Source organism: Meles meles, chromosome 15 (assembly GCF_922984935.1).
Source record: "Meles meles chromosome 15, mMelMel3.1 paternal haplotype, whole genome shotgun sequence".
In the NCBI taxonomy this organism is placed as follows: domain Eukaryota; kingdom Metazoa; phylum Chordata; class Mammalia; order Carnivora; family Mustelidae; genus Meles; species Meles meles.
Window position 1 is genome coordinate 30681933 of NC_060080.1, and position 24196 is coordinate 30706128.

The 24196-nt window shown below is 35.7% G+C and overlaps 1 protein-coding gene across 9 annotated transcripts in view; it reads left to right on the plus strand.

The window, feature by feature from the left end:
• The window catches only part of RMDN2 (regulator of microtubule dynamics 2), a 64712-nt gene that overhangs the window by 6716 nt on the left and 33800 nt on the right, over positions 1–24196 (plus strand). For all 9 annotated transcript variants that reach the window (XM_045979860.1, XM_045979859.1, XM_045979852.1 and 6 more), the window contains 3 exons: positions 51–518; positions 21953–22127; positions 23142–23244. In XM_045979860.1, coding sequence (XP_045835816.1) covers positions 67–518; positions 21953–22127; positions 23142–23244 — 730 coding nt within the window. In that variant the 5' untranslated portion in view covers positions 51–66. The remainder of the gene's footprint in view (positions 1–50; positions 519–21952; positions 22128–23141; positions 23245–24196) is intronic.

The following is a 24196-nucleotide window of genomic DNA, read 5'->3' on the forward strand; positions in this document are numbered from 1 at the left end:
TGGGTAAAGACAGAAACAACATTTATTTACATTTATGCTTTCAATTTTAGAAGCAAAGCCCAAGAAATGCCTCATTCTACAAACAAAGAACTGATAGTTGGCATCATGGTGGGAACTACTGGAATCAGCTTGCTTCTTTTGTGGTACCACAAGGTTCGAAAATCAAGGACAACACTGAGTTTACCTAAATTTCTTTCTCTGGGTAATAAGTTTGATTCCATGACTTTTCAAGATGAAATGTATAATGGCCAAGGCACAGCAGCAATCTTTCAAGGAAGGCAGCTTCAGATATTGGAGAAGTTAAATGAATTACTGATAAATATGGAAGAACTCAAAGAGGAAATCAGAGTTCTTAAAGAAACCATTCCAAAGCTGGAGGAATATATACAAGGTGAACTTGGAGGGCGGATAACTGTTCATAAGATAAGTCCTCAGCACAGAGCTAGAAAAAGAAGGCTTGCCACAGTTCAAAGTTCTGGAACAAGTAATAGTTCAGAGGAAGCAGAAAGTGAAGGAGGGTAAGTTTCTCCATGATGTTTCCCATGTTGAATTGATTATTTATTTCCTTATTGCTATTATATTTAGGTATTTTCATTATGCATTTCCAGTTATGTATTCTGCTAGTAATAAGATTAAAAAAATTATTTGGCTTACATCATAATTAAAACTATATTCGATAGTGGTCTGTATTTAAGATAATTTAGACTGCACTGATAAAAAGAATATAAGTGACTTACTAGCACCAAGTGCCATCATGAGTAATGAAAAAGTCATTAATTGTTTGCCAGAATGTGTAACTTATTTTTATATGTGGCCATGGCATGACCCCTTATATAAGAACTGTCCAAGGAGTGCTCTCAGCTAGAACTTTCTGTGATGATGGAAATGGTCTAAGTCTATGCTGCCAGTATGGTAGTGATTAACCATCTTAGCCATTAAGCACCTGCAGTGTACTTAGTGCAACTGAGAAACTGAATTCTTAATCTTATTTAATTGTAACTAATTTAAATAGCCAGGGGACTAGTGGTTTACTGAATTGGGCAGTGCAGACCTAAAAAGATTTGAGAAGGTACAAGTGATTCAGTCTCATCCTCACCATCCACAGTGGTAAACCTTTGAATTCTAAAATCAAGAACATAAAAAACACTCTTTTAGAAGAAAAACAAATGATTTATGATTTAAAAACAAAAAACAAAAAGCTGTTCCCAGCTAGTGTTTTTGAGGAGTAAAATAGGCAAGTAAATAAAGAATTACTAGAGGTTCTTTAGGGCAGGGACACTATGTTTATTTTATTATATTCTCTTTTTTAAAAAGATTTTATTTATTTGACAAGGAGAGATGGAGGGCACAAGCAGGAGGAGCAGCAGGCAGAGAGAGAGGGAGAAGCAGACTTCCATCTGAGCAGGGAGCCTCACGTGGGGCGTGATCCCAGAACCCTGGGATCATGACCCGAGCCGAAGGCAGATGCTTAACCTACTGAGCCACCCAGGCGCCCCTATTTTGTTATATTCTTAACATCTTGTTTTTGTACCTAGCACAGAGTAGATGATGATAACTTTCATGAATGAATGAGTGTTCTGCTACATCACCATGGAATTGGGAGAAGGGAGGAGAGAGAAGAGAGAAAACAGTGGGTCGGGATAAAAGTGTGATTTCATAGGTGAAGAAATGTAAACGGTTGATCAGGTCTTTGGCATCATGCTAGGACTGGGATTACTTAGCATTTTTATATATGAACTCTGTGAAAAATCAGATAGGGAAGAGCCACAGATGATGGATCTAGAGAGCAGGAAGGTTGTAAACATTTGTGTTCTGAACAACAAGTTGTTGACTGATTTTAAAGTTGGCAGTGCAGTGACGAAAAGGAGTCAAGGATACTTGTAAATATTCCGGAACCACAACTCTGCAAAGGTGCTGCTAAGTATTACAGGTATAAAGAACTGCAGTTTTGTACTCGAGCGGAGACAAAGATCCCAACACAGCATTGGGCATTGATGTGGCAAGAACATCTTCAAAAGGACATGGTGGAACTAAGGACTAGCCAGAGAGGATCCCCTAGACTGGGAGGAGAGACGGCAGTCCTAGTAAAGGAGTGGAGGCCAAAAGGCTGGGTAACCCTTCATCCAAAAAGACCCAGGTTAGATTGAGCACAGGCTTGTTCAAGAACTTCTAGGATTCTAGGAAGAGAGGCAGCCTCTCATAAGTTTAAGATAAGTGTGGGATGATCAGAAAAAGACAGTTACATGGTTTCACTCATATGTGGAATATAAGTAGCAGCTCAGAGGATCTTAGAGGAAGGGAGGGGAAAGCTGAAGGGGAAGTCATCAGAGAGGGAGATAAACCATGAGAAACTCTTAACTACAGGAAACAAACCGAAGGGAGGCGGATGGAGGAGGGATGGGGTTACTGGGTAATGGGCATTAAGGAGGGCACATTGTGTGATGGGTACTGGGTGTTATATGAAACTGATGAATTATTGAATCACTACATCCGAAACTAATGATGTACCAAATGTTAGCTAATTAATTTAAATTTTTAAAAAGATAAGTTTAGACAAATGAAAGCAAGGTCATCGTGGGACTTAATTAACTTCAAGTAATAGTGTAGGCGTAAATTGTTTATGTGAATTCAAGGAGGATTTGTGAAATTTATGAATGACAGCCACAGACGGCAAATAAAAACTTTAAGATTGATGTCAGGTAAGACATTCCTTCTTCTTTTTTTTTTTTTTTAAAGATTTTATTTATTTATTTGATAAAGAGAGATCACAAGTAGATAGAGAGGCAGGCAGAGAGAGAGAGAGGGAAGCAGGCTCTCTGCGAGCAGAGAGCCCGATGTGGGACTCGATCCCAGGACCCTGAGATCATGACCTGAGCCGAAGGCAGCGGCTTAACCCACTGAGCCACCCAGGCACCCGACATTCCTTCTTGCTCGATCCTGGGGGCCTTGTTAGCAACAGAATACTAGAGTAGAAGCAAGGCAGCCCTAATGACTTGGACTAGTATATAATTATAGATTATATACTTAACAAAGTAGAGGGAAACTTTTTCCTACTTAGCTGCACTTCAGTAAAATAAACAAAACAAGAAACAACATGGATTTTTTTTTGAGAGAGGAATAAGATAGAGAAAAAAAAATTTTAATACCTTTCTAAATAAAAACCTAGAGACAAGCTTTTTATTGTTTTATTTTATTTTATTTTTTTAAAGATTTATTTATTTATTTGACAGAGAGATCACAAGCAGGCAGAGAGGCAGGCAGAGAGAGAGGAGGAAGCAGGCTTCCCACTGAGCAGAGAGCCCGACGTGGGGCTTGATCCCAGGACCCTGGGATCATGACCTGAGCCGAAGGCAGAGGCTTTAACCCACTGAGCCACCGAGGCGCCCCGAGACAAGCTTTTTAAATAAATAATGTACTTTTTAAAAACCAGGTCTCTATAAAGAGTATTTGTGTAAATTTAAGACTGCCTGTCCTGATAAACCTCCCACGAGACAGAAATGTCTGGTCATGGTAAGATACCATCTTAGCCCCATTAACATATTTAAATTGAGATGTATCCTTGATACAGCAGTGTCCTGGACAGCAAAATTAAACATCAAATGATAATTGCATGTTCCATATGTAAATTTTATCTTTTGCCAAAGGTTCCTGGAGCTTTTGACACCTTTTAGTAAAAAGGGTGCCAGTCACAATTTGCTGACGCTGTTCTTTCTACACAAGAAGAGAGCAAAACCCAGTCATATCCTTAGGTGGTATCAAAAACTTGAATGGGTATATCAGTAGAAACCATTTTCTGCACACAGTGTCTTCTGCATGCCTGTCTTCGTACATAGTATCATTACGGGCGTAGGGAGTTGACTTTGTAGGACTTAGCTAATTTCATCTACTTCACTGTGGAGGTGATGGTCCCAGAGGCGCAAATTCTCATAATGTGGCCATCAGAGGGCCTGTCAAGTTTCTTATTTTTCCTTCTTAGCACTAGCGTGAACATCTTGGAAAGCATCTGTGCTTCTTGGTAATATTATGTTTCGACTGATTTTGTTTTTGTCCCTGCTCCAAGGCTTGGGAGTCAGCCACTGCCTTGGCAGCGTGGGTTCCTTTCAGGGACACATTGTACTAGACAGCAGCAGCCGGGTGTGCAGAGCGCCTGTTTGTGGGCAGGGTGATACCAGAGCTTGCTTGGGCCCATTTAGGGTCAGGGTAAAGAAAAAGAGTTTGAAATATTTTCAAGGTCACGAGTTTGCAGTAGTGTTTTCCACTTAAACAGAAGTCCTTCCTTATTTCTGAAAACTTTGTAGCTCATTTTCTTTTTCAAGCCGCTCACTGCTCCTTTTTCTGTCAACTTTTATCTATAAAGGTTGTATCGAACCATGGGTTTAAAAAGTTCTTTAAATCACAATGTTATGTAAAGCTTTAGAAACCTTTCCTTCAAAAGTTCCATCTTGTTCCAGTTTAGATTAAAGTAATACCCCTAATAAACTCACAGTTCTTCATTTTAAGTGAACTTTACAAAGAATAGATGTGTTTCAGAGCTCCTGGGTGGCTCAGTTGGTTAAGCATCTGCCTTCGGTTCAGGTTATGATCCTAGGGTCCTTGGATGGAGCCCCATGGTTCTCCCTCTCCCTCTGCCCCTCTCCCTGGCTCATGCTTGCTCGTTCTCTCTCTCAAATGAATAAATAAAATCTTTTTTAAAAGAAAGAAAGGAGGGGTGCCTGTGTAACTCAGTTATTAAGTGTCTGCTTTCAGCTCGGGTTTTGATCCTGGAGTCCTGGGATCAAGCCCCACATCGGGCTCCCCGCTTGGCAGGAAGCCCGCTTCTCCCTCTCCCATTTCCCCTGCTTGTGTTCCCTCTCTCGCTGTGTCTCTCTCTGTAAAATAAATTTTTAAAAATCTTTAAAAAAAAGTAAAAAAGTAAAGATTAGATGTGTTTCAAAATGAAACATTTCTCTTAGGTAAATCATGGTTGTATAGTAATCCTACAGGCCTTCTTTCTTTTTTTCTTGATGTAAGTATTTTCCTTTTAGTGTTAAGTTCATATGATAGCTGCAGATGGTATCAACAGACATACAATTATTTGAAAAGAAAAACCCTACAAATCTACCCCCAAAAGAACGCCAAGCCATAATGCAAGCCACAGTACGCAGTATCTTAGATATTACTCTACAAATAATAAAGGATGGTGATGCCAGCAAGACCACAGACCGAAAAGGCTTTTGAGATTTTATTAAAAACTATTTATGTTTTCGGGGTGCCCATGGCTCAGTCAATTAAGCATCCAACTCGTGATTTCAGCTCAGCTCATGATCTGTGGGTTGTGAGGTCGAGCCCTGCCTTGGGCTTCATGCTCAGTGAGGAGGCTGTTTGGGATTCTGTCTCTCCCTCTCCTTCTGACCTTCCCCCTGCTCACTACTCATGCTTTCTCTCGAATAAATAGATACATGAATCTTTTTTAAAATCTTTGAATTTTCATTTCGAGAGCCAAAATATATAGTCTTTGCCTTTTGTTCATTTACATTTTTTATTCTTACTATTATTTACTTCTGCCAAGACAGTTTTACTGTTGCACTTCAGTTTCTCAAGGCCTTGAGAGAGAGACAATTTCACATATTCCTTGATGTGGTGCTTCTGTGTTCTTTCATGTTGAAAGACTGTAGAAGAGCACATTTGTACACACACAAAATTGTTTTTTGATTAGGATTTTTAAAAATAAAGTATTGCCACATAAATGAAATCCTTTTTGTAGTCCTTTCTCGTGGAAGTAACCATTATCTTAAAGTTGGTGTAGAGTCTTCCTTTGAAAGTTTGAAACATGTGCATGTTTACATCAACAATGAACAAATGGTGTTTGGTTCTCAAGATGTACATAAATGGCATTATATGGTATATAACATTTTGTAACTCACTTTTGCATCAAATGTTTTAAGATTTTTCCAGATTGATGTATGTAAATTTATTTCATTCTTTTCCGTTACTATGCTGCATTCCGTTGTATGAATATGCCTTAACTTATTTCCCTGTGGATGGATGTTTTTTGGTTCTTCCAAACAATGCTTTATTGAATACCTTCATATTTCCTTAGGCACAGGTGGAATAACTTCAAAGTATATATTTAGAAGTGGTTGCTGAGTTGTAGACCAAATAGAGTCTTATGCTATATTACTAACCTATTCCTCAGAGTGTGCCAGTATATGAGAATTCTTATTTTCCCATACAAATTCTTACAGTTAGACTTTTTAATTTTAGGCAACTTGGTAGAGACGAAGTAGTAACTAATCATGATTTCAGTTTGCGTTTCCCCGAACACTAATAAGGTTGGGCATCTCATCATAGTTTATTTATATTTTGGTCTTCTCATCTATGAATTTCTTTTAAAAATGGGATAATAAAGGAAGGTTTGTGTCTTCTTTATTGATTCTCTGGGAATGCCCACTCTGTGCCCAGCACCATGTAGGATCCCCAGGTACATTCGAAAACAAAACAGAGTCTTCCAAGTCAAATACAGATCTTTTTAAAACAAGATAACAGAATGTTAAAGAGAGATACTGTGTTCTAACTTTAACCAGAGCTCCAAAGGCCAAGGACAGAGCAGTAAGGGCCAAGTCCCCTTGCCTTCTAGACCCTCCTAGGCAGGACTGGGCAAAAGATGGAAGCCATTGCCGGCATGAGCATTCACCCACCGGTAGCCTGTGAAAGGAAGCAGCTGAAGATCTGAGAGAAGCATTCCTTCAGGGAAAGTCATTCCTGTTCCAGCCATCCCACCAATACGTGTATGATGCTGAATGCTGTAGGAATGAATGGCATTGCTCGGCAGAATGTGTTGCCTGGGAAGAGCGAAGAGGTAGAGTGCAGAGCCTTTTGGAGTTAATACCGAGGAGTGGGCCGAAGTGGGGGAACATGCCTTTGGTGTTCTATCTAAAAAGTCATCGCCAGACCCAAATGTATTCTAGGTTTTCTCCCGTGTTGTCTACTTAGAGTTTTATAGTTTTGCGTTTTATATTTAGGTCTGTGTTCCATTTTGAGTTAATGTTTGGGAAGGATATAAGGTCTGCATGACCGACCACTCTTTGTCCAGGACATATTTAGGACTGTGGGGAGAAACCCTGAAGAATGAGGTGATGTTCTCCTCCAGGACCAAAAGAACATTTAGCAGATCTGCTTATCACTTGGGGTCACTGTAGTAGGTTCCCTAAGCTCAGCGTTCCTTTCTTTGTAACATGAGTCAGTGCAAATGCGGGAATCTCCAGGCCCTCTGCGTTGCCCTTGTGGGGGACCTGGGGTCTGGGAGAACCAGCATAAATATGCCAGTGATCATACCACTGGATATGCTGTATTATTGCTGTGCGTAATAAAGTCCTCTTCTTCTGACCCAAGAACTGTGTGTGAGACATTAACCGATGAATGTATTAACTTATGTGTAAGGTAAAATCAGATCTGACAATTATATGATGAAAATGAGAGTGTTGGGCCTTTGAAAAGTAGTTTGTCCAAAGGTTTACCAAAGAAGATTGTTAGGAAGGGAAGAAAAATCAGAACATGGCATCAGGGTGTTCAGAATATTGAGACGTTGAAAAGTTTATATTCAAGGCACTGTTTTATGTCATCACTGGCTTGACACACATACCTATGACATGGATGGGGCTCCAAGTTGGTTTGGAAAAGGAAAGGACAGTATTTCCTTTCTGAGGACTCTGTTATCCTTATCTTTAAATGGGTGTAAGTTGTTTCAAGGAGCTAGAAACAATAACACAGCAGATCTCTAATCTCTGTGTCTGGCACGCGCTATCAGATGGTGAGCTTTACTGCCCGCATAGAGAAAGCTTTTTCATTCGGGGGGCAGTGATTTTGGCTCTTCAGGTTTTGGGTTTTTTTTCCCCTTCTCCATATATCTTTGGACCAAAATCTGTAATGGTAATTTTCTGTACTACTGGAGGGGATAAAAACCTGGGGTGAAGAGTGTTCATGTGAAAGTAGAATGAATTAGTAAGCCAGGGGTGTGCAGGGCGGCTAGTGAGAGAGACAGTTCCAAGCAAAAGATCGTGCAGATATTATATACGTTACTGCCTTATCCTGTTTTCTCGTCTCTTGATTTATTGGCTGACTCCTTGAACATGATGAAGTTAGAATACGCATTCCCCCATCACATGGATTGCAGCTTTTCAGAAAGGCAAGCCACAGAACAGTTTTATCTGAACCTGATGTCATGAGATTCTAGAGTCTGCCGTCATCACATTCTGTGTTATCGCTATGTTAATTCCACACACAGGTTAAGTGTTCAGTCTTCTGACCTGTTCCACCTACACAGGGCATTTTTATGGCTTAAGGATGATGGCTTAGGAAGGAAGGGAGAGATTTACTTTGGATTAAATTCAATATGGGAAAATACTTAAGGTAAGCCTTTAAAAAGAAAAGAAAAAGCCCCATTGTTCCATATGCGTTCATGTGCTAAAGAACACTGACATGTTCATGAACCCAGCTTTAACGCTTCCTTTAGTTTCCCACAATAACTGAATACGAGGACTCTGGGCATTTTATCTGAAGTATTCTCTCCAGAGACGTCCTGCTTCTTCCATGGTTACTATTTTAAAATGTATTAGTCAACAGGGCATACATTTATTCTACTTAACTCCTTTAAGTGTGGTAGTTCAAGAATCTCAAACAGATATTATGATTTACTATTTTTAAAAGAGGAAACCCTCTCCTTTCCTTCAGGGGATATTTTCATTCTCATGCCTTGTGGTATGTTTCCCCTGGTCTTTCTGCCTGTTTCCCTGATTCTTTCAACTGATCTTCCCAAGGTTTAACAGAGTGGGCAGGTACTGTCCAAGTAGAGATAATCTTTTAGACTAGGGCATTGGGGGTGGGGGGGACATCTGTGTGACCCTCAATTCAGCTGCCATAATTTTCTCATTCCCTACTGCTTCCATATCGATAAAGTAGATATCACTCTTCAGAAGGCTTGGCAGGTTTCCACCTCTGCTCCTTGGTTTTTTGGTGTGTTTTTTTTTCCCCCTCATTTGACACTTTTCTCACTCTAGCCGCAGCAAACAGGACCAGAACTTGCGACCAAATTATCCTGCAGATCAAGTTACTTCAGACCTCCTGCGGCATGAAGCTTCTTCTTTAAGTCATCGATCTCTTAATCCTAAAAGAACTCATCTGTCTGCAATATGTAATGTCAGTTCACGTAGAGGAAGTAAAAATTTATCTTCTATTCACTCATCTTTCTCTGGAAGAAGACGTTCTTTACTTGCTAAACTTCAGAAAAGCAATATTTTCCCCAACCGTCAACACAGTAGAGCTAACTTTGATTCTCAAGGAAAAAGAGCCTTCCGTGATTTAAAATCTTCCTCAGACCATCTTGGCCTTAGATTCCAAAGTTTTTTCTCTGCCCCTAAACTCAGTGTAATTTCCTGTTATGAGAATGCTTGTTTTTTTGATCTTCAATCAAGTGGTCAAAGCATCTTTAATACAGATGAAATTGAAAGAGTTTCTAAAAACTCAAGTATTTCTGGTGCTGAAAAATATCTAAACTCTTGTTCTCCTGAATTTGACCTTACGCATTTTATGAGTTTGGGAACAAGAGCTAATCCTTCAGCCCATCTACACACTGTTGGTGGAAACACTTGTCAGCATAGCACATCAGCCTTAGCTTCCCTTCCAGCTATTATTTCCTACACCTGTCAACAAAATGAAACTGCCACCGATATTGAAGAAAGAGGCCAATCAAGGAAAGTTTCCCTTCATCATGTTCTCAGAATCACCATACAGATCATTCTCCACCTGTGGTTCAACAGCATCCCTCTCAAAGAGTAACTTCCCCTGTTTTCTGTAATGTTGCATTTTCTTCACTTTGTAAAAAAAATGCTACTCGCTTTATCCCACCTCAGAAGGACATAGCTTTAGATTCCTTTGAAGATAAAAACATGGCTGTTCCATGTCATGATGAAGACAGATCTTCAACTATTGCGATTCCTAAAATAACGTTGCCACAGACTTTCCTCTCTCTTAGAAGAGTAGCTTAAATCAGAAAATTTTCCACCAGGCACATTCTATAGAAATCATGGCTCAGCTCTCCTATAAGTCTGTCTCACAAAGCTTCACTGCCTTTAAGACCTCCACGTTGCAGTCTAAATTTAATTTTAATTGCTCTATGTCTTTGGAAAAATAGCTTATGACATTATTGAAATTTAGAAGTCAAAGGTTATTAATCTGTTTCAGGCTTTTAACAGATTGACTGCTAACAGGTTGACCAGTCTCAGATTTCTGAATGATTATTGTAATATTTCTGTGATCTGAAAATAACCTCAAGCATTGATACATGTCTTCTAGATGTGTGACATTCTCTGAGAGTTTTAACATCATCTTTTATCCTATTTTAGTCAATACAGACAGTATTTCTACCTATGTCATCTATAGAGCTATATTCAGCAATTCACAAATTTTCATTTGTATCAGCGTTGCTAGCTACATTTCTCATGCCAGATAGCCCAGAGACAGATGATAGTTTTACTAATACAAGGGTCAAGTTATAAGTAAAAAATATGATAATGGAAATTATTGAATATACTGAAAACAGGTATTTTAACTAAATAATTTTAATACACATTTGTGTGTGTATGTCTGAGACTTCAGAGGACTCCGAGATCAGAGGTAATAAATGTATATATTAGTCTCAGTTTTTCAAAATGAATATTTTTCAGATTTTTTTCCAAAATTTTTACTTTAAAGATTTTTTAAATAAAAATTTTGTTTTAAAAATGCCTCCCAAGGGGCGCCTGGGTGGCTCAGTGGGTTAAAGCCTCTGCCTTCGGCTCAGGTCATGATCCCAGGGTCCTGGGATCGAGCCCCACATTGGGCTCTCTGCTCTGTGGGGAGCCTGCTTCCTCCTCTCTCTCTCTGCCTGCCCCTCTGCCTACTTGTGATCTCTGTCTGTCAAATAAATAAATAAAATCTTTAAAAAAATGAAGTAGAAAATTTTTTTTTATAAGAAATGCTAAAACTTGGAGAAAAACATCAAAGTAAAAGTAATATCTTGGCCCAATCATGCAGGTTTAGGGGGCATTTTATCATGATAAATAATTGAACACAATGCCAATTTCTTTTCCCTACAAAGAGTAACTATATTCTAACTTAAGTATTTTTAATTGTCTATATGCATTTTTTCGTTCAATAGTTATTCTGATAAAAATATCTATAGACCTTAATATAGTGGGAAAAAATTGAAAGATATTTACTCAAAAATAAAGTTTTGGGAGGCATTTTTTTTTTAAATTGTGGTAAAATGCATGTCACATAAAATTTATTGTCTTAACCATTTTTAAGTTTAATGGCATTAAATACATTATATTGTTTTGCAACCATTATCACCATTTTTCTCCAGAGCTGCTTTCATCTTCCAAACTGAATTCTGGACCCATTAGAATCAATCCTCCCTCCTCATCCCCCAGCCTCTGGCAACCACTTTTCTATTTTCTGTCTATATGAATTTGATTCCTATAGGCACCTTTTTTTTTTTTTAAGATTTTATTTATTTATTTGACAGAGAGAGATCACAAGCAGATAGAGAGGCAGGCAGAGAGAGAGAGAGAGGGAAGCAGGCTCCCTGCTGAACAGAGAGCCCGATGTGGGACTCGATCCCAGGACCCTGAGATCATGACCTGAGCCGAAGGCAGCGGCTTAACCCGCTGAGCCACCCAGGCGCCCTCCTATAGGCACCTTAAAGAAGTGGAATTATGTGGTATTTGTCTTGTAATGGCTGTTTCACTCAGCATAATGTTCTCAAGGTTCATCTATGTTATAAAGTGTCAGTTATAACATAGTTATATACTTTGTATGTACAGACCACATTTTACTTATTTATTCATCTGTTGATGGACACTTTCGTTGCTTCTACTTTTAGCCATTGTGAATAATGCTATGAACATGGGTGTACAAATATCTCTTCAAGATCCTGTTTTCAATTCTTTTTGATTGTCTATCCAGAAGTAGAATTACTGGATCATATGGCAATTCCATTTTTAATTTTTTTGAGGTACTGCTTAATTTTTTCCATAGCAGCTGCACCATTTTATGTTCCTCCAAGAGCTCATAAGGATTACAGTTTCTTCACATCAACACCAACATTTTTCTGGTTTTTGACAGTAACCATCCTAATTGGTACAAGGTGGTATCCCATTGTGGTTTGCATTTCCCTCATGTTTAATGGTACTGCACATTTTTTCATGTGCTCATTGGCCTTTTGTACATCTTCTTTGGGAAAATGTCTATTCGAGTCCTTCACCCATTTTTTAATTGGGTTGTTTGCTTTTTGTTGTTGAGTTGTAGGAGTTCTTTATATATTCTGGTTATTAACCCTTTATCAGATATATGATTACAAATCTTCTCTCCCATTGTGTGGGCTGCCTTTCACTCTGTTGATTATGCCCTTTGATGGCCAAAATTTCATTTTCATTTTGATGTTTAAGTTATCTATTTTAATTTTTGCGTCCATCTATTTTGCTTCTGTAACCAGTGCTTTTGTTGACATCCCCAAAATAGTAAATGATCCATTTTTGAGTTAATTTTTAATTTTTGCACAGAGCCCAATGTCATTCTTTTACATATAAATATCCAGTTTTCCCAACACAATTTGTTGAAGAGACTACCCTTTCTCCATTGCTTGGCCTTGGGACCCCTGTCAAAAATCATTTGACTATATATGTGAGAGTTTATTTCTGGGCTTTCTATTCTAGTGCACTGATATTATACATGACTTTATGTCAGTCCACATTATTTTGATTACTGAGCTTTGTAGTAAGTTTTAAAATCAGGAAGTGTGAGTCCTCCACCCTTATTCTTTTTCAAGGTTGTTTTGGCTATTCAGGATTCTTTGTGATTCCACATGAATTTTAGGATGGATTTTTCTATTTTTACAAAAAACATTGTTGGGATTTTGAGAGGGATTGCACTGACTCTATCAATTATTTTGGGTAGTACTGACATCTTAACAATATTAGTCTCCAAATCTATGGCACGGGATTTCCAATTTTGTCTTTAATCTATGGCATGGGGTTTCCGATTTTGTCTTTTTTTTTTAAGCAATGTTTCATAGTTCTAAGTATATAAATCTTTCATCTCCTCTTTTAAGTTTACTACTAAGTACTTCATTCTTTTAGATGCTATTATAGCCATTTTTATTTGCTTTTTAGATTGCTTCTTGTTAATGTGTAGAAACACATCTGCCTTTTGCAAGTTGATTTATATTCTGAAACTGCTGAATTTGTTTATAATTCTTACAGTTTGTGTGTGTGTGTGTGTGTGTGTGTGTGTGTATGAAATATTTAGGATTTTCTACATTTAAGATCGTGTCATTTGCTAAGAGATTATTTTATTTCTTCCTTTCTGATCTAGGTATCTTTTATTTCTTTTTCTTGCCTAATTGCTCTGGCTAGGACTCCTAGTACTGTACTGAATAGTAGTGGCAAAGGAGGCACTCTTGTTTTGTCCCTGATGTGAGAGGAAAAGCTTTCAGTCTTTCACCATTGAGTATGATGTTATCTTTGGGTTTCTCATATATGGCTTATATTATTTTGAGGTAGTTTCCTTCCATTGCTAGTTTGTTACACACTTTTTTTTTAAGTAGGCTCTGCACCCAGCATGGAGCCCAAATGGGGCTTGAACACATAACCCTGAGATCAAGACCCAAGTTGAGACCAAGAGTCAGATGCTCAACCTACTGAGTCATGAAGGCACCCCAGTTTGTTACTCATTTTCATCATGAAAATGTGTTGAATATTGTCAAGTGCTCTGCTTTTTTCTGCACCAGTTGAGATGGTCATATGTTTTTCCCCCCTTAATTCTGCTAATGAGGTATATCACATTGATTTTTCATATGTTAAACCATCCTTGCATTTCCACTTGGTCATGGTGTATAATTGCTTTCAAATCTTATTTGCTAGTATTTCTTTCAGGGTTTTTGCATCAGTATTCATCAAAGATTTTAGTCTAATTTTCTCTTCTTATAGTGTATTTGTACAGCTTTAGGATCAGGGTAATAATGGCTTAATGGAATGAGTTAGGAAATGTTCCTTTCTTTTCAATTTTTTTTGGAGAATTTGAAGAATACTAGTTAATTCCTTAAATGTTTGGTAGAATTCACCAGTGAAGGAATGTGGTCCTGGGCTTTCTTTTGATAAGAATTTATTGATTACTAATTCAGTCTCTTGTTAGATCTGCTCAGATTTTCTGTTTCTTCCTAATTTAGTCTTGGTAGGTTCTATGTTTCTAGGAATTTGTTTGTTTCATCTAAGTTATCTAATTTGTAGGCATGCTATCCTTCATTATATTCTCTTATAGCCCTTTTTATTTCTGTAAAATTGATAGTGATATTCCTCTTTCATTTCTGTATTTAGTTATTTGATTTTCTGTCCTTTTTTCTTAGTCTAGCTAAAGTTTTGTCAAGGTTGTTGATCTTTTTGAAGAACCAACTCTTGGTTTCATTGATTTTCTTTTTTTTTTTTTTTTTTAAGTTCTGTATATGTTCATTTCTACTTTAATCTTTTTATTTCCTTTCTTTTGCTAGCTTTGGGTTTAGTTTGCTCTTCTTTTTCTAGTTTCTTAAGCTATAGATTTAGGTTGTCGATTTGATACCTTTTTAATAAAAGCATTTATAACTATAAATTTCCCCTTACCACTGCTTTCACTACACCCTGTACATTTTGGTATGCTGTGTTTTGCCTTATTTTGATTCAAGATATTTTCTAATTTCCCTTGTGATCTATTCTTTGACTCATTTGTTGTTAAAGTGTGTTATTTGCACATATTTATGATTTTCTAGTTTTCCTTCTGCCTTTGATTTTCACTTTCATTGCAGTCAGGAAAGATGCTTTATGTGATTTTAATCTTTTAAAATTCATGAAGACTTGTCTTGTGGTGTAATATATGATGTATGCTGGGGAATGCCCCATGTTCACTTGATAAGGTATATTCCTCTGTTGTTGAGTGGAGTATTCTGTATATGTTAGGTCAAATTGGTCTCTAATGATATTCAAGTCCTCTGTTTGCTTATTGATCTTCTATCTGGTTATTCTATCCATTGTTAAAAGTGAGATATTGAAGTCTCCTAACTATTATTATGTTACTGTTTCTACTTTCAATTCTATCAGTGTTTGCTTTAAATATTTAGAACCACTGATGTTTAGTGCATATATGTTTATTATTGTTACATACTTCTGGTGAATTGAGTCTTTTATTTATATAATGTCCTTCTTTGACCCTTGTAAGTTTTGACTTAAAGTCATGTTGTTTGAGGTTAGTATAGCCTATGTTATTATTTACATGAAGCATCTTTTTGGTTTAATGTTAAGTTCTTCTTTCCATGGATATAGTATCTTTGTCCATTTTTTAGATAGTCTTTAATTTCCTCAAATAATATTTTTTAGTTTTCTATAGAAAAGTTAAAAAAATGTGAATTTTTTCCCTAGATGCTGTGTATTTTTCCTGTAAATGTTACATTTTATGAAATTACATTCTCTAGGAGTGCCTGGGTGGCTCAGTCAGTTAAGCATCTGCCTTTGGCTCAGGTCATGATTCAAGGTCCTGGGATCGAGCCCCACGTCAGTCTCCCTGCTTGACAGGGAGCCTGCTTCTCCCTCTGCCTGCTGCTCCTTGTGTGCTGTCTCTCTCTCTCTGACAAATAAATAAAACCTTAAAAAAAAAAGATAGAAAAAGAAATTACATTCTCTAACTTGTTTTATATATGTAAGGGCATGATTCATTTCCAAAAATTGATCGTAAATGTTGAATAGCTTTGTTTACTTATCTGTAAATTCCGATAGGATTTTTATTTTACTGCATTAACTTCAAATAAAAATAGTTCTATTTCTTCTTTCCCAATTCTTATAATTTTTATTTGTTTTCTTTTAATATTGTGCTAACAGGACCTGCAGTACATTGTTGAATAGAAGCAACAATATTGAACATCATTTTCTATTTCTTACTTTAAGGAGAATGCTTTTAATGTTTTATCATTGAGTGTGAAATGTATATTATACTTTTGGCATATAAACTTGTGTTCAGAAGTTCCCTTCTACTCCTTGTTCATGGGTCTGCTATTTCTTTATCCTAAAATGAATATGAATTTATTGAGAAAAAATTGGTAATCACTGAAATGATCATCTAGTTTTTCTCATTCTTTCTGTTGTACTAAAAAGAAACATTCTAATGTTAAACTGTGCTTGTAATTCTTGGGAGAAATCCAGTTTGGTTATGATGCATTCTTTCATGTTTGTTACAGTTTTTTGATATTTTTGAGTCTTTGATTGATATTTTACATCTATATTTATGTGTGAAATTTATCTATAATGTTCATTTCTTATACTATCCTTGTTTGAGTTCGGTGTCAGCTTTACCGGCTTCAGAAAATGAGCTGAGGGGTGTTCCCTGTGTTAGAATTTCTTAAAAGAATTTAAGTTCATCTAATTTTTTGGATATTTGGTGGAATTCCCCATGACGGAAACTTCTTTTCTCTCCCAATCCCTGTCTCTGTCTCTCTCTTTCTGTGTATGTGTGTATGTGTGTGTATTGAAATAGATATACAGATTCTGGCTTAATTTATTTGATAGCTATAGGAACAGTCGCATTTTTTCTTCTTTCTTATAAAAATAAAATCTTCATTGAGATATTCTTCATATGCTGTAAAATTTACCCCTTTAAAGTATACAATTTGGTGGGGATTGGTTTATTCACACTTGGTTGTATAGCCATCTCCAACTATCTAATTACCACACTTTCATCATTCAAAAAAAGGCCATGTACCCTGTATCCACTCATTCTCTAATTCTCTGCATCCCCAGGCCCTATCAACCATTATTCTTACTTTCTGTTAACATGGCTTTGCTTATCCTGTACATTTCATGAGGTGGCATCTTACAATATGTGGCCTTTACCTTAGATGATGTGTTCAAGGTCCATTCATGTTGTATCACCTATTAGTACTTCATTCCTTTGTATTACCAAATAATATTCCATTGTTCGCTCATTTTGTTTACCCATTCAGCAGATGAAGGGTATTTGGGTTGTTTTCATTCTTTGGCTATTACGCAGTAAGTTTCTATGTACATTCCTACACAGGTTTTTGTGAGGACATGGTCTTTCAGTTCTCTTGGATGTGTACTTAGAAGTGTGATTGCTGAGTCATTCTGTAATTTGCTGAGTCAAATTTGTAATTTACTTTTAAACATTTTGAGGAACTACTGAATTGTTTTCCAAACTTGATGCACCATTTTACAATCCCATCAGCAATGTAGGGGGGTCCCAGTTTTTCCACATCTTTGTCAACGTTGTTATTGTCTATTTTAGCCATCCTAGAAGGTGTGAATGAATGAATTATTGTGGTTTTGATTTGTATTTCACTAATGACTAATGATATGGAGCCATCTCTTCATGTGTTCTTTGGCCATTTTGTTATCATCTTTTGTTGAAATAGCTATAAAGTCCTTTTTCCATTTTTAAATTGAATTATTTGTCTTTTTATTATTGAGTTGTAAATCTATTTGTGTACTCGTTAGATATACATCAGTATATTTGTCAGCATACTTGTTAGATATACGTCAGTATATTTCATTTGTAAGTATTTTCTTCCATTTTTTAATTATCTTTTCTTTTTCTTGATGAAGAAAATTTTCTTTAAGCACAAAAGTTTAAAATCTTATAAAATCTATTTTATCTACTTTTTCTTTCTAATATTTACTTCTGTGTTTTCTTCTAAGAGTTTTATAATTTTAGCTCTTACATTTAGGTTTTTGGTCCATTTTGAGTTAATGTTTATATATGGTGTGAGGCGAAGGTCCAGCTTATTTCTTTTGTATGTGGGTACCTATTTGTCCCTGTACCATTTGTTGAAAATAAAATTGTATCATCCACTAAGTTGTCTTGGTATTCTTGTTAAAACAAATTGACCATAAACATAAGGGTTTGTTTCTGGACTCTGAATTCTTAATAGGTTCTTAATCCCTATACCATATGTCTATCATCCTTATGCCAGTACCATCTTTACTACTGTGGCTTTATAGTAAAATTTGAAATCTGGAAGCATGAATTCTCTTTGTTCCTCTTTTACAACATTATTTTGACTATATTGGGTCCTTCGCATTTCCACGTGAAATTTAGGATCAGCTTGTCAATTTCTGGGGGAAAATGTTGTCAGCTGAGTTTTAATAGAAATTACTTTGAGTCTGTAGATAAATTGGGGGAATCCTGCCATCACAACTAAATCTGATTCATGAGCACAAAACTTCTTTTCATGTACTTAGATCCTATTCTTTAATTTCAGTAATGTTTGATAGTTTACAGTATATAAGTCTTACACATATTTTGTTAAATTCAATCCTAAGAATTTTATTCTTTTTTTAAAAGCTTATTTATTTATTTATTTGAGAGAGAAGGGGGGTACACACATGAGTGGGCAGTGGCAGAGAGAGACTCTCAAGTAGACTCCCTTTTGAGTGTAGACCATAGCCCAGGGGCTTGACCTCACCACCCATAAGATCATGACCTGAGCCAAAATCATGAGTCTGACACCCAACTGACTGAGACACCCAGGTGCCCCAGAATTTTTTTTTTTTAATCATATTGTAAGTGAAATTGTTTTCCTCATTTTTGTTTTTGGATTGCTCATTGCTAGTTGTATAGAAATGCAATTGACTTTTATAAGTTGATCTTGTATTTTGCAATCTTGAACTTGTTTATTAGTTCTAATAACTTTTTATGAATCTCTTAGGATTTATATGAACAAGATGATGTCATCTGTGATTAGAGATAATTTTACTTCTTTCTTTCCAATCTGGAAACTTTTTATTTCATTTTCTGGACTAACTGATTGATTTTTTTCTTGAGCAGTTTTAGCCAGTTATATTTTTCTAGGTGTTTGTCTTTCATTCCAAGTTTAAGTTTATTAGCCTAAAATTGCTCATGGTAGTCTGTTATTTAAATCTATGCTCTGTCTGTAGTAATGATGTTTCATTCTTGCTGTTTATAATGACTTCTGCTTTACTTTCTTTTCTTATATTCTCTTATGTATGAGATGTATCTTTTTAAAATTCTTTTTAAACTTTACGAAATACAGAGTAAATGTGGAAAAGCATACTAATAACAAATACCCAGATGGATTTTTCTAGCTGAATACAATGGTAAAGTCAGCACCCAGATTTAGAGACAGAATAGTTTTAGTACCTCAGATAATCCCAACATGCTCTTATCCAGTCATTCCCTGGCACCAACAGGATAACCCATCTTGATTTCCAAATGCATACATCAGTTAAAATTATGTTTTTACTTTATCTAAATGAAATAATACACTATATGCCCATTTGTGTCTAGCTTCTCTCAGCTGATAGTAGCTTGTGATACTCAGTCATATCGTTGTGCATGGTGGAAGGCCATTTATCCTCACTGCTAAATACTCATCCATTGCGTTAATATACCACAATATGTAAGCTCCCTATTCCTCATAGGTATTTGGTACTTTCCAGTTATGGACTATTATTATGATTGGATAAACATATGTACACATTTCTTTCGGGCATATACCTAGGAGCGAAATGACTGTGTCCATGGAGTTTGTGTATGCCAGCTTTAGGATATATATTGCCAAACATATTCCCAAAGTGGTGGTTCTGATTTATGCTCCCATCAGCTATGTATAAGAGCTCCATTGGTTCCACATCCTCACCAGCTCTTGGTGTTTTTTTGTCTTTTCATTTTAGCCTTTGTAGTGGGCATGTAGATGGAAATGTTTCAATTATTTTTAAATTTGGAGGTTTTCTCACCTACTCTTTAGTGTTGATTTCTAACTTAGCTGCATTGTGAACAGAGAATATGGTCTACACAACAGATTATTTGTTACCATTTGTGGCTTGCTTCGTGGCCTTGTGTATGTGGCTGTTTTCATAGATATTCCATATGACATTGTTTTCCTGGGGCCCAATGTCTAGTTTTATATATGTTAGTTGGATTTGAGCTTGTTAATTTTGGCACCTAAATTGTATCCTTACCTTTTCTTATACTTTATCAGTACTTAGACTGCTATGTTAAAAATCGCCTGTTCTGATAGTGGATTCAATTTCTCTTTGTAGATGTTAATTTATGTTTTCTGTGTATCTGAGACTTGAGTTTTTAGATGCATAGATGTCTCAAACTGCTCTTCTGCTCTTTCTTTATCATAAATTGAACAATTTAGCATTGGTGTCCCTCTTTAATGCTTTTTGCTCTAAAGAAGATTATGTCTGATATTAAACTAGTTACTTCCTTTTGGTTATTATTTTCTTATATCTCAGGTACGTAGAATAGCTCTTGCAAACTCTAAGGACTGGTCCATGCATGTGTCACTTTTATTCATTGAGTTAGTTATTGTGAATAATGTAAAAGCATCCATGAAACTACCTCCTAAAACAAAAGATAGGACCTAGACAATAATCTTCATCAAACCATTTGGCTCCCCTGCCTTCCCTCATCTGAAGATAATGATTACTCTGAATGTCTAATCTATATTGTTCATTCCTTCTTTTTTTAATAATATCATTTTATTGCAGGTGTGCATATGTTCCTTAAGATACACATTTAATTTTGATTGTTTTTGTGGAAAGGGGATTGTGTTGTATATAGTTTTAAGATCTTATTTTTCCACTTAATAATAAGTTTGTTAAGATTCCTTCATATTTTGCTCATCACTCTATTTCTTTCATTTTGACTGTTATATAATATTCATTCACTCTTTGATGGGCATTTAGGTTGTTTCCTGGTGTTTGAAAGTACTGCTGTCTCTATTGCACATATCCTTTTTTGTACATATGCAGGAGACCAGATTACTGGGTCCTAGGGCATGTGAAAAATTCACGATTAAAAGATAACTCCAGAGTGCTTTCCCAACTGCGTTCACGAGTTTGCATTCACATCGGATCCTATGGATTGACTTCATGCCCAGCATTTGATATTTTCAGGGTTTTTACATAATATCTCCCTGTGGTCTTTATTTGTATTTCTCTGTTTGTTAGTGAACATTGAATATCATTTCTTATGTTTATTGACTATATGTATTTTCTCATTTGGGAAAGTCTATTTATATAAATCTATCAAGCACATTTCTATTGACTTCACTGCATCTTTTATTATCTAATTTTAGAAAAGCATTTATGCGTTCCTGATTTCAGTGTTCTCCACATGGATATGTTGTAAAACATCTATTCCTGGTTTTTAACTTATGTTCTTATATTTTTGAAATTGTCTTTTGATTAGCAGCAGTTTTTTCATTTTAATATAACTAAGCTGAGTAGTCACTCATAATTAATCATTTATAGTTAATTCTTTCATATCTTGGTTAAGAACATTTTTTGCTCTGGGACACCTGGGTGACTCATTCGGTTAAACGTCTGCCTTCGGCTCAGGTCATGATCCCAGAGTCCTGGGTTTGAGTTCCTCATTGGGCTCCTCGCTCAGCAAGAATCCTGTTCCTCCCTGTGCCTGCTGCTCCCCCTGCTTGTGTGCTCTCTCTCTCTCTGACAAATAAATAAAATCTTTTAAAAAAAGGAAAAGAAAAAAGAAAATTTTCCGCTTCTAAGACTGAGAGATATTCACCTATAGTTTCTACTTAGAGTTTAGAAAATTATTTTTAACACTTAATTCCTTTTAGCATCCAGAGTTAATTTTATAACATTATATTGTAGAGATTCAGTTTCACTGTTTTCCATAGACATAGCCATTTTTTGCCTGGCCCTTCCCTTCCTTTCCCAGCGATCTGACAGCCGAACTCCATCACACACCACAGCTCCATATGTGTACCGATCTGCTTCATGCCTCTTATTTCATCAGTCACTCATCTGTTCTTGTAGTCATAGCATACTGGCTTGTATTTTAAAAGAATCACTCTGGCTATTATAACTTTCAAGAGATTTGATCATTATTAATTTCTGAATTTTAGGTATATTACAGCTAATACTGACACAGAAGAACAGAGTTTTCCAGTTGCTAAGGCATTTAACACACAAATAGAGGAGTTAAATTTAGATGTCCTTCTTCAGAAGGCTGATAATTTACGTATGAATGAATGTAGCAAGTTGGAGAGTTTTGAACTACTTTGTGATCACAAAGAAAAGGTAAGAGATATGAGACAATAACGTTTGTATAATTTTGATTTTTAATTTTACCCGAAGTCCCATTCCTGTTATGACTGTAACAACTGTGTTACCTAAATGGTTGATGCAAAATTTTTCTATAATCTAACTGAAACTTTTAAAAAGTAAATTATAAGAGTTTATGAGGCTCTACGATCATGAAAAAGAGAACCAGAGATATGATTATACACACCTATTTTTATTTGATTCTTATTAATTTGCCATATTTGATATGTACTTTATAACGTAAAGAATAAGACTTACTGCTTCTGTTGGGGCAGGAAAGCTACAATTTTAAGTTTTCTGTCTTAAGAGTTATTAGTTTAACAACCATCAGTTTCAGCATGTTTTTACTAATGGACATTTTCAACATTTAACGTTGGGCTGAATTGAGAAAGCGCAAACCTCCCACTACTACCACCAAAGAGAAAGAAAGAAACAAGGAAAGAAGGAAGGAAGGGAGGGAGGGGTGGGGAGGAGTTCTTAGTATCCCAATGAGCAATAAATCTTTCTTTCCTGTGAGCAATTTAAGTATTAAATCCTTTGAGGACTTAGCAACTCCAAACACAAAGATTGTGATTGTATTTGTGGGTAATTTAGGTTAAAAATGTGACTGCTCTTTTGAGTATATGCGATCTGTAATGCTCTCTGAGGCATTATACTGAAGGTAGATAACTTAGAAAGGAAAATAAAAAGAGGATACTATAATCCAGGAAAAACTCACCGAGTCTGGCACCTGTCCATTCTCTCTTCCATGTTGGTGTAGAGCTAGTGTCTGCATAACACTCCTTAGTTTTAAGCTCCAAATGCAACGCTATATTAAATCACATTTTGTAGCCATGAATATTTGGATTGAAAGTGTTGTATGCACATAAATATATTCAGTCATCCATAAATGTCAGTTCACCTGCCTACTTTTTTAAAAGTTGCAGTGGAAAACATTTATAGTCTTGTCAAGTTACTGAGTTAATCTAATATACAGTTCTATCTTTTCAGTTCAGAGATGAAATAGAGTTTATATGGCGGTTAGCTCGTGCTTATGGAGACATGTATGAGCTATCTACTAACACACAAGAAAAAAAACATTATGCTAATATCGGTAAGTATTTTGTAAAGATTGATTATCCTCAAGTGACAGTCATTATCTATAATAACCCATTAATGAATTTTAATCAAATTTAAATTACCTTAGCTAAAACCAGGATATTTAATCATTTTAATATATACTAGTACTGAAAAATATACGTAGTCTAAGGACAGAAAGTGTTTTTTAGGGCTAAAGTATATATTTTTTAAAATGTTTGAGCATATTAGAATAGGCAACTGAAAAACTCAAATTTCAGATATTAAAGTTTATAAAATCACAGAAAGACAAAACATTCACAGGTAATATTTGAAGAGCAAAAGAGGCAGAGGATAGTTGTCTTCAGTACAATTAAAATAACCCTCCCTGATTACTGAAAGGTAGAACTTCAGGGTTTTTTTCAGTGCTTTTTTACAAAATTCATCTTGACAAAGCAAGATTAGCCTTGAGTTGATCATCATTTATGCTAAGGCGTATAGTACCTGGTTGTTTATTATACTGTCCTCTATACTTTTTTGCATATTTTTGAAATTTTCCATAGTAACAACAAAAGAAAAACAGCCAGGATGTCAAATATTTATATTTATTATATATATATATATATATATAAAATTTATATACTTATATTATATATATACTTATACTTATATTATATTATATATACTTATATATTTATATACTTATATTTATTATATATCTATATAATAGATTTATTATATATCTATATAATAAATATAAGTATATAAAGTATATAAATATATATAAATATACGTAAGTGTATATTTAAACATATATAAATAATATAACTATATAAATATATATATCTCACCTTGACTCTCATTAAATATCAAAACCTTTTCTTGCAAAAAGCCCCGTAGCTGCCATTTCTCTGAGCTTCAGCATAGTAATCTGACATCAAAATTTCTTTAATTCTTCTTTTATTCCAAATCTCCTCTTTTCCAACCTT